At 40.2% G+C, this 14,839-nt stretch overlaps 1 protein-coding gene across 3 annotated transcripts in view; it reads right to left on the bottom strand.

The window, feature by feature from the left end:
- Positions 1 to 1,185: 1,185 nt before the first annotated feature.
- The window catches only part of FAM167A (family with sequence similarity 167 member A), a 59,165-nt gene continuing 45,511 nt past the window's right edge, over positions 1,186 to 14,839 (bottom strand). For 2 of the 3 annotated variants that reach the window (XM_007476246.2, XM_001372430.4), the window contains exons 3-4: positions 5,297 to 5,506; positions 1,186 to 3,630 (exon numbers count right to left, since the gene is read on the bottom strand). In XM_007476246.2, the coding sequence (XP_007476308.1) occupies positions 3,553 to 3,630; positions 5,297 to 5,506 (288 nt within the window). In that variant the 3' untranslated portion in view covers positions 1,186 to 3,552. Of the gene's footprint in view, positions 5,507 to 14,839 lie in introns of all 3 variants that reach the window. The other variant, XM_056813425.1, reaches the window with a different exon arrangement.

Genomic DNA, 14,839 nt, shown 5'->3' with positions numbered 1-14,839 from the left:
AAAGTCAGGAAGACTTGAGATCAAATTCTCTTTTGGCGCTAGTTGTATCACTGTGTACAAATTGCTTTCTTTTTTTTTAATTGAAAAAACTTTAGTTAATTTAGAATATTTTTCCATGGTTACATGATTCATGTTCTTTCCCTCCCCTCTTCTCCCCCACCCCCCGCCTGTAACCAGTAAGCAATTCCACTGAGTTTTACATGTGCCATTGATCAAGACCTATTTCCATATTATTAATATTTGCACTAGGGTACTTGTTTAGGGTCTACATCCCCAATCATATCCACACCGACCCATGTGATCAAGCACTTGTTTTTCTTCTGTGTTTCTACTCCCACAGTTCTTTCTCTGGATGTCTCATAAGTCCCTCAGAATTTCCTGGATCATTGCATTGCTGCTAGTACAGAAGTCCATTACATTCACTTGTGCCACAGTGTGTGTACAAATTTCCTAGCAGTATAGCATCCCGTGGCTGGTCCTGCTCTTTGCCCATAAATCAAGCCTATAAAAACAAGTTACCTACCTTGAGGTAGATGGGTTCATACTTGTGACAGGATAAGAACTAAGCCTGGTCTCTCCAAACAATGACTGTTTCCAACAAGGACTTAACTTTCAGTTTAGAAACATGTATAGGTAATAACATGGGAAAAGATCCCCAGAAAAAGCCAAGAATCTCCTCTGGCAGATGATCTCCCAATTAAAGATTTTTAAGGCTGGGTTGGGAAGATCTGTGGTCCCATCTAACATTCAAGCAACATGAGATTCTGAAGAGTGCTATAGACCTTAAACGACTTGTTCCTCTGATGACCCCTTAGATGGATATGGGGAATTATAGTCACACCTCATCAGCATCACCCCATCTATGAAATGGAATCTTGGACATAGAACAGATGAGTAAACAAATATTCCAAGTTCTAATTCCCTCCTTCACTTTACCCTTCTTTTTTGAGGAAACCAAATTGCTTGGATGGCCTTGGTTTCTCTCAGAACCCTGCCATGAATTTGAAGGGAGTGTGGAGCATATATCCAGGAGCTCCATGTCCTGAGTTTTCTTCTTCAGTTGTGCAGTCTCAGAATTTTAACCAACCATGCAGGTTTTTTGGGAAGAAGATAATACCAAGAGAAAGAAAGATGATGGAATGTTTCATCTATGATGATAGTAGGGACACAATGAAGCCATCCAACTTGTCTTCTAAATGCACACTTTTTTATTTTTTTATTTTGCTTTTTCTAACAGCAATATAGAAACAAATAATCATAAAAAATAAAATTAGAAATTGTCTGTCAGTTATGTAATAGCACTTGGTATTGCTAGGAGATACATGGGAGGCGATCCAGGACTAGAGAAGACATTTGTCAGGATATCTCAGGGTCTCTGGGACACTACGATTTGGCTACTATGGGCATGAAGCCATTAGACAGTGTTATGTAGACACGACAGTGTGTCTGCTGAACATCAGGAGATGCGTGGCGCAGGGAAGAGATAGACAAATTAAGGAAATGATACAAGCAGGAGACACAGTACACAAATTGAGCCAGATGACTGATTACCCTTTATAAATCTGGTGGCTCCATTGGCAGAGGGTTAAGGCCTACATTGAACAATTAAATTTGGGTTGGGGGAAGGAATGGGGAAAAGGGAGGTGGAACTCATCTGTGTAACAATTTGCCCAAGGCAGGGTCAATCCACAAAGCAAATGTTTTAAGACAAAACTCTGGCACAAACAGGAAAGGTGATGAGAATGCCACCATCTCAATGAATGGCTCCTGAAAAATGGAGAATGTTGGGAAGCCTAGTCACATGTCAGAAATTCCCTTCTTTCTCTGAAGTCCCAGAATGCTCTACCTGTGACTCTTCTATGCTCTCGTTCCTTAACGGTAGGTATTCACATACATCTCTATTACTAGATCAAAAACTCTTTGAGGGGGGCATCCAGATTACATTTATTTGTGTAGCCCCTTTGTGCCTAGGATAGTAATCTGCACTCAATAAGTGTGCGTTAAATAGGTGAATTTTTGAATCAACTAACAAGTCAAATCATGTTTTCCCTTCTATCTTAAGGGCTGACTTTTTGCAGTATCTATCAGATGGATCATTGCTCAGAGTATGGACTCAGACTAAAAATAGGACAGCAATTCAATTTGGTCAGGTCCTATCAGATAGGTCTAAAATTGTTCTGGCTGAGCATATGTTTGAGGCGTGTGAGTATACCTGTGAGTGCCTGGGGGGCTCTAATTTCTGTGTTTGTGACTAGAACATTTGTACATGCCTCTAAGTGTGTGAGAGCAGAGAATAGCTTCTCTATCCCATAATAAATTGGGTTTTCATTCATACTGACAGTGCATTCCCCATTGTATTAAAGACCTTTTTCTTCAGGAAGCTCAGGAGTGCCTCTTCAGAGTTCATTAATGTTGTTAGATAAACATTGGAGTTATTATTAAGATAAGTCTCCAGCTTCTACAAAATGCATTCAAGGCAGGACCCTAGTACCAGCCCTTTTTTGTTCTTAGACTTTCCCTACCAAGGGTGTACTTGAGCTACAAACTTCCTTTTATTCTCAGACCAAAGCTCTGGGCATATTTATCTTGTCCCTCTGTTACCTGCTTCAGGTGACAGAAATGGCCAAGTCCTTTGGTTCCCTAGAAAAGTTTGGAAGCAGTTCAAGTCATTGTTTACCAACTATGAATCATTGATTTCCCCCCAAAATCTTAATACCCATCTTCTTTGCTCTTTTCTTTTCTTGTATATTCTAATGAATTCATTACTGATGGGTATGTTTTTCACATAAAGAACATTTTTATAGCCCAGGTTCTTATCTGCAAGGTGTGGGTCTTTTTTTGTCCTTATTAGAGCTATGTTCATGGGTTGGGGGAAATAGCTTTAATCAAGAAATAGAATAAAGACCCATAAAAATGTGTTGACTAGGCAACTAGGTAATTGAATGGATAGAGAAACAGGTCTAAAGATAGGAGGTCTTGGGTTCAAATCTGCCCTCAGACACATCCTAGCTGTGTGACCCTGGGCAAGTCACCTCCATTGCCTAGCTCTTCTGCCTTGGAGCCAATACTCAGTATTGATGCTAAGATGGAAAGTAAGGGTTTAAAAAAAAAGTATGTTGACTAATGCCCTTAGAGCCTTAAAATAAATAAAAAAAAAAAGAGCAGTGGGATGTTGTGCTTAAAGACTGAAAATATAAACTCATTTGCTCTCTGCTGTCCACGTATCATCTGGGTTTGGCTGAGATGTTCCAAACTCAAAAGAGAGGAGTATTTGGTGGAAGAGATGAGGCTGGGAAATCATTTGAGCTGTAATACATAGGCATTTAAGGACTGGATTAAAGAGTTAGGAGTTACTATTGGATGATGACTCTAGTATAAATAGTATTGGCTAAACACACTGCTAAGTAGCTTTAAGAATTTGAGCAAGTTGCTGTGTACTCAAAGCCTTCAAAATAGGGGAATTAGACATGACAATATCTTCAGTCCTTTTCAGCTCTGAAGTCAATGCTTTATTCAACTATTGCTGTCTTGGAGACATTTTGACATATAATGTTACATTAATTTATTTGCGGATTTATTGAGTCTGAGTTCCCTCAGCTGCTGGCCTTCATAATCATGGTGAAGATGGTCCTATGAAAAGAGAAAGCATTTCTTCTAGGCCTTGTGTGTTGGTGTCACCCCAAGCCGTTTTTCCCTTTGGAAAGAATCAATCAGTTACCTGCTTTTAGAAATAACTGCTTAATTCAGTCAAAACAGGGAAACGAGTTGGAGGCACAGAGAAGCTTGGTGATAGCTCATTTTGATTGTCTTTGTGGGAAGGCAACAAAATGGGAGGGAAGATTAGGGAAGTGGTACTGCCAACCTCAATGAAGAGGCATTTGCTGGCATCCACGAGGTGAGCCTGTGGGGACCCTTAGGAGGAAAGTTGAATTCCATCAATTGTGGTCTCCATGTCATCCCTTGAGCAGGAGGGGAGATGGGGAAAAGAAGCAGCAGTACAGGGGCTCTTTGGAGGTTCTAATAGGTATTTTCTGCTCAATGATAGTAAAATCTAGGTTCAGGGTCTGTCCTTAACTTGTTATGCTGGAGGAGGCCCACCAGACTACCTGTCACAAATGATGGTTTCTTCCAATTGCCACCCAAAAGCCTGAGTCCCAAACTGGAAGCAAATTTGATTAGCCGTTCCAGAAGGATCTGACTCTTGGTTTGTAACACCAGCACCCAAGAACATGTGATCCTAGCTATTGGTGCTAGATGCTCTCTTTCCAGAAGGGCCAGTAGAAAGGTATATCTGCTGTTCAACTGTAAAAATGGTAGATCCCAGGGGCAGTTAGGTGGCTCAGTGGATAGAGAGCCAGGTCTCTCTGACTGGGCAAGTCACTTAACCCCAACTGCCTAGCCCTTACTGATCTTCTTCTGTGTTGGAACTGATATTTAATATTGATTCTAAGACAGAAGATAAGGGTGTTTAAAAAATAGGAAAAGTAGGATCCCTGCTACTCATCCAGGAGAATGCAGACTCTTTGAGGGAAGACATCATTATTATTTTTTTTCTCTTTGTATCCACTGTGCCTAGGATAGTACCTTAAGCATAATAGATGCTTAATAAATGCTTATTCAATTGATTTGAATTGAATTGAATATGTGGAGAGCACTTTAGGGTCAACACTGAGGGGACATTGACACTGAAATGGATATTCCAAGCACAAGGATCACCTCCTTATACTTTGAGGGTACAGAATACCTGATGTCCATTGAGATCCTTATGGAATAAGGACAGGGCCACAGTGCCTGGGGCAGAGGGACTTTTTCCTCCCTTTGGGAGCCCTGGCCATAGCACCAGTGATTTCACAGGCACATGGGCATGGAATGGAGGGGAGGCTAGAGTGGGAGGTTGGAAGGAACCAATCACTCATAGCTCTCGATCACTAGTAAAACAGTTTTCTAGAAGAATCACTAAGATATCTAGTGGATAAGAAGTCTTGAAGGCTTCCATGACCCCACTAACACTTCCCTGAGAGTGCTAGATCCCCATTTCAGGTAGATCTGAGTCACCCCCACACAACCCAGCCACTGGACAGAACCAGGAAGCTTCTTAGGGAAGCTTGGCACTGTTCTGGAACCTATATCTCCACACGGGCCTTGCCACACTGCCAAGGGGTATCCTAGCTTGTGTATTTCCCTGTGCCAACCCTTTACTACCACTATTCCCCTTTGGGTGACCTCCACATCTCATTCTCCTTCAGCAAAGGGAGAATCTTCGGGTGTTTATGTTCATCTTCGTTACTCCAATGACCTTAAGTGGTGTGGAGAGGCTGAAGGAGGAAGCCAAAGGGGAATCACAGAAGAGGTCAGATAGCTCATCTCGTTCCTCCAACTCATAGGTGGCATCATTGAGCATCTTCTGGTGGAGGTGGCAGGTCTGCTCGATCTTCAACTTGTTTATGTCACTGCGAAGGCGCATCAGCTGCCTGGCCAATTGCTGATCCTGCAACCTCATCTCTTCCTAGAAGCCAAAAAACAGCAGAGGGTTGTTTGTAAGCAAGAGAAGTTTATCCTGTCTAGAAGAAGGCTTGATAAAGTTAGGGGCTTTAAGTGCATAAATTCATTTGCCCCAGAGATAAAGATACTGAGATATCATGCTGAAAATGGACACGTGATCAAAGTCAGAAACATCAGCAGAGACCTAGTCATAGCAATGGAGACAGATATTGGACACACCAATGTAGCCCAACTCTGGGAAATTGGGGGAGATGGGTCCAAATCCCTTTTCTGGTAATCACATGCTCTGTGATCTTATAAAAGGCTCTCATCTGCTCAGTGTTCCCCATATAAGAAAGGGGTTTTAGATTAGAGTAAAATTATTAGATTAGATAAATTATTAATAAATAATAAATTTATTATATAATATATATTAAATAAAATTAATAAATAATAAATAATAAAATTATTAGATTAGATAAATAGATTAGAGTAAAAATGTCTTACATTTGGGAAGCACTTTAGAGGTTTCAAAGCACTTTTACTGTCATTATCTCAATTAATAATAATAATAGCTAACATTGATATAGTACTTATTATGTGCCAGGTACTATACAAAATGCTTTTAAATTATTATTACATTTGATCCTCACAACAACCCTGGGAGCTAAGTGCTGTTATCATCCTTGTTTTACAGTTGAGGAAACTGAGGTAGACAGAGGTTAAGTGACTTGCCCACATAACTAAGAAAAGTGTGAGGCCAGAATTTCCTGACCCCAGGTCCCAGAATTCCATCCACTGTACCAACTAACTTCTGATGATGTGAGAAAGAATCATGATTTCTATTTTCCAGATGAAGAAACTGAGGCTCAATGCCAGCCTTTACTTTATTTCTTTCATAAGTTTTTTGTTGTATATGTGTTATATGTCTTCAGTCATGACATTGGGAATGTGGAAATATGTATTGCATGAAAACACTGATATAACTTATATCAGACTATTTACTGCCTCGGGAACATGGGGGGCAAGGAAGAGAGAGAAACTGAATCACAAAATGTCTGAAAACAATTGTCAAAAATTGCTTCTATATACCATTTAAAAAATAAGATTCAACAAAAAAGAAAGAAACGGAGGCTCATAAACTTTAAGTGACTTGCCTAAAGTCACGGCTAATTTTTGTCAAAATCAGTACTTATACATAGACCGAACTATTGTTTTGGTGTTCTCTTTTGGTGATATGTTATTAGTTAATGTTCATTGATTATGCTGTGACCTGGCTTCTAGTCCATGTCTTGTCAAGTTAGTTTAGTAACTTTAGGTAAAGCATTCTCTCTCAGCCTCATTTTCCTATTCTGTAAAGGAATGGAGTTTGTGTGTGTGTGTGTGTGTGTGTGTGTGTGTGTTTGTACAATGAAACCAGGAAAATTGTTCAGTTGTTTCAGCTATGCTTGACTCTTTGTGACCCCTTTTGGAGTTTTTTTGACAAAGAAATTGGAGGGATTTGCTATTTCCTTCTCCAGATAATTTTACAGATGAGGAAACTGAGGCAAATAGGGTGAAGTGACTTGCCCAGAGTCACTGAGCAGTAAGGGTCTGATGCTGGATTTGAGCTTAGGAAGATGAGTCTTCCCAACACCAGTGTTGACACTCTCACCATGGTACCACCACCTATGTATCCTAGGTAACAGGAAAACTTAGGTTCAAATCCTGCCCGAGGCTTACATGCAGTGTGATCTAAGATCACATTATTTGGAAAATGAGGATAACCATATCCCTCTCTTCATAGGGATGTTATAAGAACTGAATGAGATAATGTATGTAGAATAACTTGCAAACCATAAGAAATATGTTAAGGTGAGCTGTTCTTTAGAGGTGGAAGGAATTATAGGATCAGGTCATAGAAGTTAGAAGGGCTCTCAGAAGTCATTTAGTCCAACTTCTTCATTTTACCAATGATAAAACCAAGTCCTCCCACATCAGTGAAGTGACTTTTCCAAGGTCATACAGGTAGCAAGGAGCAGGTATAAGATGTAGATTGAGATCCTCAGATTCTAACTTCCCTTTTCATTCCACCACAGTGCCTTTCTCTTTTGCCATTTGTACCTCACCTTAAGGTTTGCAAAATGCTTTGCTTACAGTATCTCATATTTTTTGAACATTCAATGAACAATGAATATTGGGGAACGAGTTAGCCTTGACGATTTCTGTCCCTTCCCCATGCCTTCTGGATGTCAGACTTTCCTCAGAGATGCTTGTGTTCTGGTGTTCTTTGGTCCTTCCAGAATTGTGAACTGACCCTGGGGTCAAAAAGTCTCTCTCATTGGGCTTGGTGCCCATTGCTCACAAGTTTCCTGAGTCCTTCCTCCTCACTGTTTACTCTGCCTCAACTTGTAGAGAGAAATGTTTTGCTGCTTTTATGAAGTCATGGCTAAGCTATGTAGAACACCTTTGTCAAGGGTAAATCTTCCTGGCTGTCAGGGAAGCCAAAGCACGTTTTCCTGCTCCCACTCACTCTCCCTTGGTTTTTGTAGGTCTGTTTTGTCTTAAGAAAACGTACATTCCTAAAACCACTGAAATCTTTGGGAAGAGGAAGCGACTTCAAACTAAGCTCTGTTCTGTCCATTTCACAGACAGATCAAAGAAAGCCATTTGCCCAGGCTCACACAGATAGTTAATAGCAATGCACTGGGTAAAGGTCTTAAACAAATACCTAGTTAGAGTTGGAAAGGGCTTTAGAGGCTTCATTTTATAGACCGAGAAAACTGAAGCCCAGAAGAATTAATGACTTGCACATAAGTATTTATGTATTTGGATTGATGAGTAGATTGATTAGACTGAGTACAGGCTATTTTTCCTATTCATGGTTTCTGTTTTTCTCTCCTGGTCAGGACAAAGGACCCGAGTTCTTGCCAGAATTTGCCTGTTTCAAGCCTTATACTTGGGACTAGACTATTCCCTAAGGCATGTTACTTGGTGATTCTTCACTTTAAAAATTATTTTTGCACCCCATTCCTGGTTCGTTGCTGGAAGTATGTGATGGGCTGCCTTCCTAACAGCTCGCTCTCCAGGTGGCCTGAGCAAAGGCACGTCCCATCTTGGTGGGATAGATTTTTTCAGAGAAAGACAATAGCATTGACTTGGTTCTTAGAGGTGTGGCTTGTTTTCACCAGCTAAACCTTTAATTGACTTGGTGAAAGAAATGTGAAATCTTATTGTGTTAGAGGGAGTAGGCAGTTTAGCTCCCTGTGGCTGGCTGTCCTAAGTATGTGGAACTTCTTTTGCCTTCCCAAATTAATAAGCAAATATTAAGTGCCTACTATGAGCCAAGCTATTATGTCTTAAAAGCACTGAAGAAAAAAAGAAAGAACAGTTCTTGTCCTCAGGGAGCTCATAATCTAATGAGGGTATGTGGGGAGAAAAACATGTAAAAAACTATGTACAAGCAAGATATATACAAGTTCCATCTCAGATGGAAGACATTAGTATTAGGAAAGATGAGGAAAAGTTTCTTGTAGAAAGAAGGTGGAATTTTTGTTGAGACATGAAGGAAGCCAAAGAAATCAGGAGATATAATGAAGGAAGAAGATTCCAGGCCAATGAAAATGCAGAGTGGGGATATGAGATATCATATGTGAGGAACTGCAAGGAGGCCAATGCCATTGGATCACAGAGTATTGGATGGAAAGGAGCTAAGGCTATAAAGGGCTTTAAAAACCAAACAGAAGACTTTATATTTGATCCTGGAGATAATAGGGAGTCATTAGAGTTTATTGAATCTGGGAGAGGTAGAGGGAAGGTATGGTTAGACCTGAGCAAGACTCACTTCGATAGCTGAGTGGAGAATTAACTGGAAGGGAGAGATTTGAGACAAGGAGACCAGTAGGCTATTATAATAATCCAAGTGAGAGATGATGAAGGCATATATTGAACTAGATGATAGTAACTTAAAAGAAGAGAAGGCAGTATATGTAAGAGATGTTTTGAAAGAAGCATGAAAGAATGTGAGGGCAGCTTATGACTTCATAAAATACCTATTATGAAGGACCTAATCTTTTTTGGTTGCAATCCGATCAATAATAATTGTTTGCTTGCTTGCTTCAGTACTTTCCCCCCCTCCCTCTGCCACTTCCACACCCACCTTTTACTTTGAGGCACATAAACCTTAAAATTTCTTAGACTTATGAATGTTGGCAATTTCCCCATTTCCAACATTAGGTAGGGAGGGTCCTTCTCCTCCCTACCTAAGACTACTTTAGGACAGAAACCTTTTGCTAAACAATGGAAAGGGCTTTGACCTATGCTTAAGCATAGAACAGGAAGTTCTTTGAGTCATGATTGATTTTAGAATTGATACAATAGAGATACTTGGAATGACAGAACCAGGTCTTGGAACTTACAATCTCCACCCTACTCAGTCCTAACAGGATTTAGGAAGGGCTGCAGCATAGATCAAAATTTAATTATTTGAGAATATGACCTTCAACAGACATGTGCAAAGGGGCAGACCTCTGGGAGGTCCTGGGTTAAGCTAGAGCCACCATTGGCACAGGGAAGACATGGACAGTGATTGGTAGATGTGAGAACTGAGGGGAGGGAACTGAGATGGTTTCCTTAAAGATAGAGGGGTCTGAGGACTGAGAGGTGGTGGTTGGAGAGGTTTTTCTCTGAGAGGTTGTGCTCCAAGAAGCTTGCTCTGAAGGAGGCTGGAGGTGGAGGCCACTGAGACTGTTTCTCCATTTTGGTCACGTGAGTGATAGGGACTGAACTCTTTTCTTTGCCTCAGCTATCTAAGGGCTTGGGCCTTTTGGCCCAGCCTAAACAGAAGGGGTATTTAAGCCCTATTCCCTTCTCTCCTCTCTCTCTTTCTTTCTTTCTTTCTTTCTTTCTTTCTTTCTTTCTTTCTTTCTTTCTTTTCTTTCTTTCTTTCTTTCTTTCTCTTTCTTTCTTTCTTTCTTTCTTTCTTTCTTTCTTTCTTTCTTTCTTTCTTTCTTTCTTTCTTTCTTTCTTTCTTTCTTTCTTTCTTTCTTTCTTTCTTTCTTTCTTTCTTTCTTTCTTCTCTCTCTCTCTCTCTCTTTCTTTCTCTCTTTCTTTCTTTCTTTCTTTCTTTCTTTCTTTCTTTCTTTCTTTCTTTCTTTCTTTCTTTCTTTCTTTCTTTCTTTCTTCTCTCTCTCTCTCTCTCTCTCTTTCTCTCTCTCTTTCTTTCTTTCTTTCTTTCTTTCTTTCTTTCTTTCTTTCTTTCTTTCTTTCTTTCTTTCTTTCTTTCTTTCTTTCTTTCTTTCTTTCTTTCTTTCTTTCTTTCTTTCTTTCTTTCTTTCTTTCTTTCTCTCTCTCTCTCTCTCAATACCTTTCTTCCTCCTGTTTGTAATTAAACTCCATAAAAGGTTGACTGCTGACTTGAGTTTTCATTTAGGAATTACATAGCTGAATTCCTTGGCGACCTTAAATTAATATATATCAGTCTTTTAAAGTGATTTCCTTGTCACAGGCAGAAGGGGGTATTGGAAAGAATTCTGGACTTAGAGTTATGACACAGCTAGTATCAGATTCCAGCTTTGATGGGCAAATCTCTGAGCTTTAGTTCCTTCATCTGTAAAATGGGGATAACAATGCCAAAGTAACCTTTCAAAACTAACTTGGTTTCATCTGGCATTTTCCCACATGTGGATGTTGTCTCCATTATGAGAAATAAGCTCCTGGAAGGAAAAGACTTCATTACCTTTGTCTTTATACCCCCAATGTTTTAGCACAGTGATCCACATGTACAAAATGCTTAAAAGTGCTTGTTGTTTGATGAATTGATAGTGACTAACTCATTAGGTCATGGTAAGGTGCAGAAGCTATATAAATGCCAACCTATTTTCTGCATGTGTCCAGAGCACAAAATAAGAGCTTTTGAAGTATTCCTGTGTGTAAGGCATTATGCTAAGCACTGGAGATGCAGATGAGAACAAAATAGTCCTTGACCACAAGGATATGATAGTGCTACTCAGGAGGTAAGGAGTTGTTTTGCTATATAGAATCCTTTTTTGTAATGGAATTTGATACAATGGGATTTGTTTTGAATAGGAGGGAGGTCATGTCTTCTGTAACCACAAAAATGTGGGTTTCAAGACTGTGAATTGCCAAACTGTAAAGATAATTTTTAGTGTCTTGATTTAAATAAAAAATAAGTGGTCGCCATGGGAAAAATTCCCAAATATGAAAATACCCAAGTCAGCTGGGTTTTATGGAGATTTTAATTAATACAAATGAAGGAATTAAGGAAAGGGTGAGAGAGAGTAGAGAGTAAATAGTATGAAGGGTCTAGGCCAAATGACCTAGGCCTGAGCCTTATGAGAGATTAGTCAGTCTTTAATCACTCACCACAAGATCATCCTAAAGCAAAACTCCAGTCCTTCACTGAAATCCTCAACTCCTGACTTCAGAGACCCAGTTCCTCCAAAATAACTCCAAACTCCAACTAAGTGCTGATCTGTGTGGTCTCAGAGGGAGCCAGGAGTCCCAGTCTGAGCCTGTGGTGAGGACACAGATCCCAGCTTGGGGTAATTGGTTGACTCAAGGGGGGGTCTGAATCTTTTCTGCCAGGGGCTCAGAGTAGAGCTCCAGGTCAGGGCAATCAACTGTGTACCTCATTGGTCTCAAGTACATTTAGAGACCAAAACCTTGTGCCTAAGCCTGGGGCTAGAATTTGATCAGCCTCTGACCAGATCAAGTTCAGAGTGAGATCAAAAGCTTATGCCCAAGGGGGCAGCTGGGTGGCTCAGTGTATTGAGTGTCAGGCCTAGAGATGGGAGGTCCTAGGTTCAAATCTGGCCTCAGACACTTCCCAGCTGTGTGACCCTGGGCAAGTCACTTGACCCCCATTGCCTAGCCCTTACCACTCTTCTGCCTTGGAGCCAATACACAGTATTGACTCCAAGAGGGAAGGTAAGGGTTATATATATATATATATATATATATATATATATATATATATATATATATATATATATATATATATATATATATAAAAGCTTATGCCCAAGACTGAGGCAAGTCTTTAAGCTATCAGCATCTCAAAGGTTAATTGAATCTGCAATGGGAGGGGGCTCTCAGAGCTCTCAGCCCTCAGGCTATCATTATCACCACAGAAAAATTAAAACTGGCAGAAATCCAAAAAATAAGCTAAGGGCAGCATAAAGGAAGGACTGAAGTTTAAGTTTACGAAGGTACCCCAACCTCCCAGAAGACAGCTTGCCTACAAAAAGATGGGGAAAATGAGCAAACAACCAAACAAGCACCTAACTCTAAAGACTTTTTATGGAGATAGAGAGGCCTTACAGTATCATCAAGGTCAATATCATACTTTTAAAGATGAAGAAACTGAGAGTCAGAGAAGGGAAAGACTTTTAGTCTAACCTCATCATATAATTGAAGTATGTGGGGATGTTTAGCTTGGATAAGAGGAGATTTAGGGGACATGAAACTTGTCTTCAAGTATCTGAAGGTCTTTCATGTGGAAGACAGCTCAGACTTATTCTGTTAGGTCCTAGAAGATAGAACCAAGAGTAATGGCTAGGGACTGCAAAGACTAATGTCAAAGAAAATGTCTAAAATCTTAGCCCTGTCCAAAATTAGAATGTTCTGCCTCATAGAGTAGAGTCTATTTTTTTTTTCAAACCCTTACCTTCTGTCTTGGAATCAATACAGTGTATTGGTTCCAAGGCAAAAGAGAGGTAAAGGCTAGGCAATGGGGGTTAAGTGACTTGCCCAGGATCACACATCTAGGAAGCATCTGAGGTCAGATTTGAACCTGGGAACTCCTGTCTCTAGGTCTGGCTCCTAATTCAATGAGCTAGCCAGCTGTCCCCAAAAGTAGAATCTATTCACTGAAGTCAGGCAAACAGTCAAGAAACATTATTAAGTGTCTATTACTTGCAGGTCCTAGGTAGCTCAGGGGTTAGAGCTTTGGGTTCAGTCAGAAAGATTCATCTTCCTAAATTCAAATCTGCCTTCAGACCCTTATCATCTGTGTAACCTTAAGCAAGTCACTTAACCTTTTGGCCTCAGTTTCCTCATCTATAAAATATGATGGGGAAGGAAAAATAGCAAACTACTCTAGTATATTTGCCAAGAAAACTCCAAATTGGGTCATGAAGAGTCAGGCGTTACTTAAGACTGAACAACAACTATTACATACCAGGCTCTATGTTAAGTGCTGGGGATTTAAAGAAAAGCAAAAGACAAGTCTCTACTTTTAAGAGGATCAACATCTAATGGAAGAACCATCTTGAAGACAACTATATGCAAATAAGATATATAAAGGATAAATTAGATAATCACTAGAAGGAAGGCATTAGGATGGAGGGCTAGGTGTAAGGAAAGGTTTCTTAGAGAAGATGAGATCTTAGCTGAGATATGAAGTAAGCCAGGAGGTGCTGATGAGGAAGATGTGAGGAAGAACCAGTGAAAATGCCCAGAGTTGGGCGACAGAATGTCTTAGGAGAGACAGCAAGGAAGCCAGTGCCACTGGATTGCAGAGCAGACAGAGGGGGGAGTAAGGGATAAGGTTGGAAAGGTCAGAGGAGGCATAGCTTTAAATGCCAAACTGAGGATTTCATAATTGAGGATAGGAGTATCTTCATAACTGAAGACAATAGGGAGCCACTGAATTTATGGAATCTGGGAGGGGTGGGAGAGTTTGTGATTAGATCTGCAGTTTAGGAAGATTAATTTCACAGCTGAGTTGAGCATGAACTGCAGTGAAGAGAGTTCTATGGTAGGCAGATCAACCAGCAGGTTACTGCAATAGTCTACACATGAGGTAATTAGGGCTTGCCCCATGATGGTGGCAGTGCCAGAAGAGAGAAGAGGGCATGTACGAGAAATATTATAAAGGTAAAATTGATAGGACTTGGCAATAGATTAGAAATGGAGGTGTGAGAGTGAGGAACTGAAGATGACACTGTTGTAAGTGTGGGTGACAGGAAGAATGGCAGTGTCTTTGATAATATAATAAGGTATTTTAGAAAAGGGGAGGGCTTTGAGGAAAAGACAATGTGTTCTGTTTCATACACGTTGAGTTAAAGATGTCTATAGGATGAGGGCAGCTAGGTGGCTCAGTGGATTGAGAACTAGGACTAGATTTGAGAGGCTCTGGGTTCAAATGTGACCTCTGATACTTCCTAGCTGTGTCACTTAACCTTCATTGCCTAGCTCTTACCATTCTTCTGCCTTCGAACCAGTACACAGCATTGATTTTAAGATGGAAGGTAAAGGTATTTGAAAATAGGTGTACTATGCTAAGTGTACAAAGAAAGGCAAAAGACAGCCCCTTCTTTTGTAATAAATATAAAATTGTAAAAAGGTGTCTATGGGA

The sequence above is a fragment of the Monodelphis domestica genome, chromosome 1, assembly GCF_027887165.1.
Source record: "Monodelphis domestica isolate mMonDom1 chromosome 1, mMonDom1.pri, whole genome shotgun sequence".
NCBI classification, from domain to species: domain Eukaryota; kingdom Metazoa; phylum Chordata; class Mammalia; order Didelphimorphia; family Didelphidae; genus Monodelphis; species Monodelphis domestica.
Note: the sequence above shows the minus strand (reverse complement) of the source record. Positions and strands in the feature narration are given on the sequence as shown.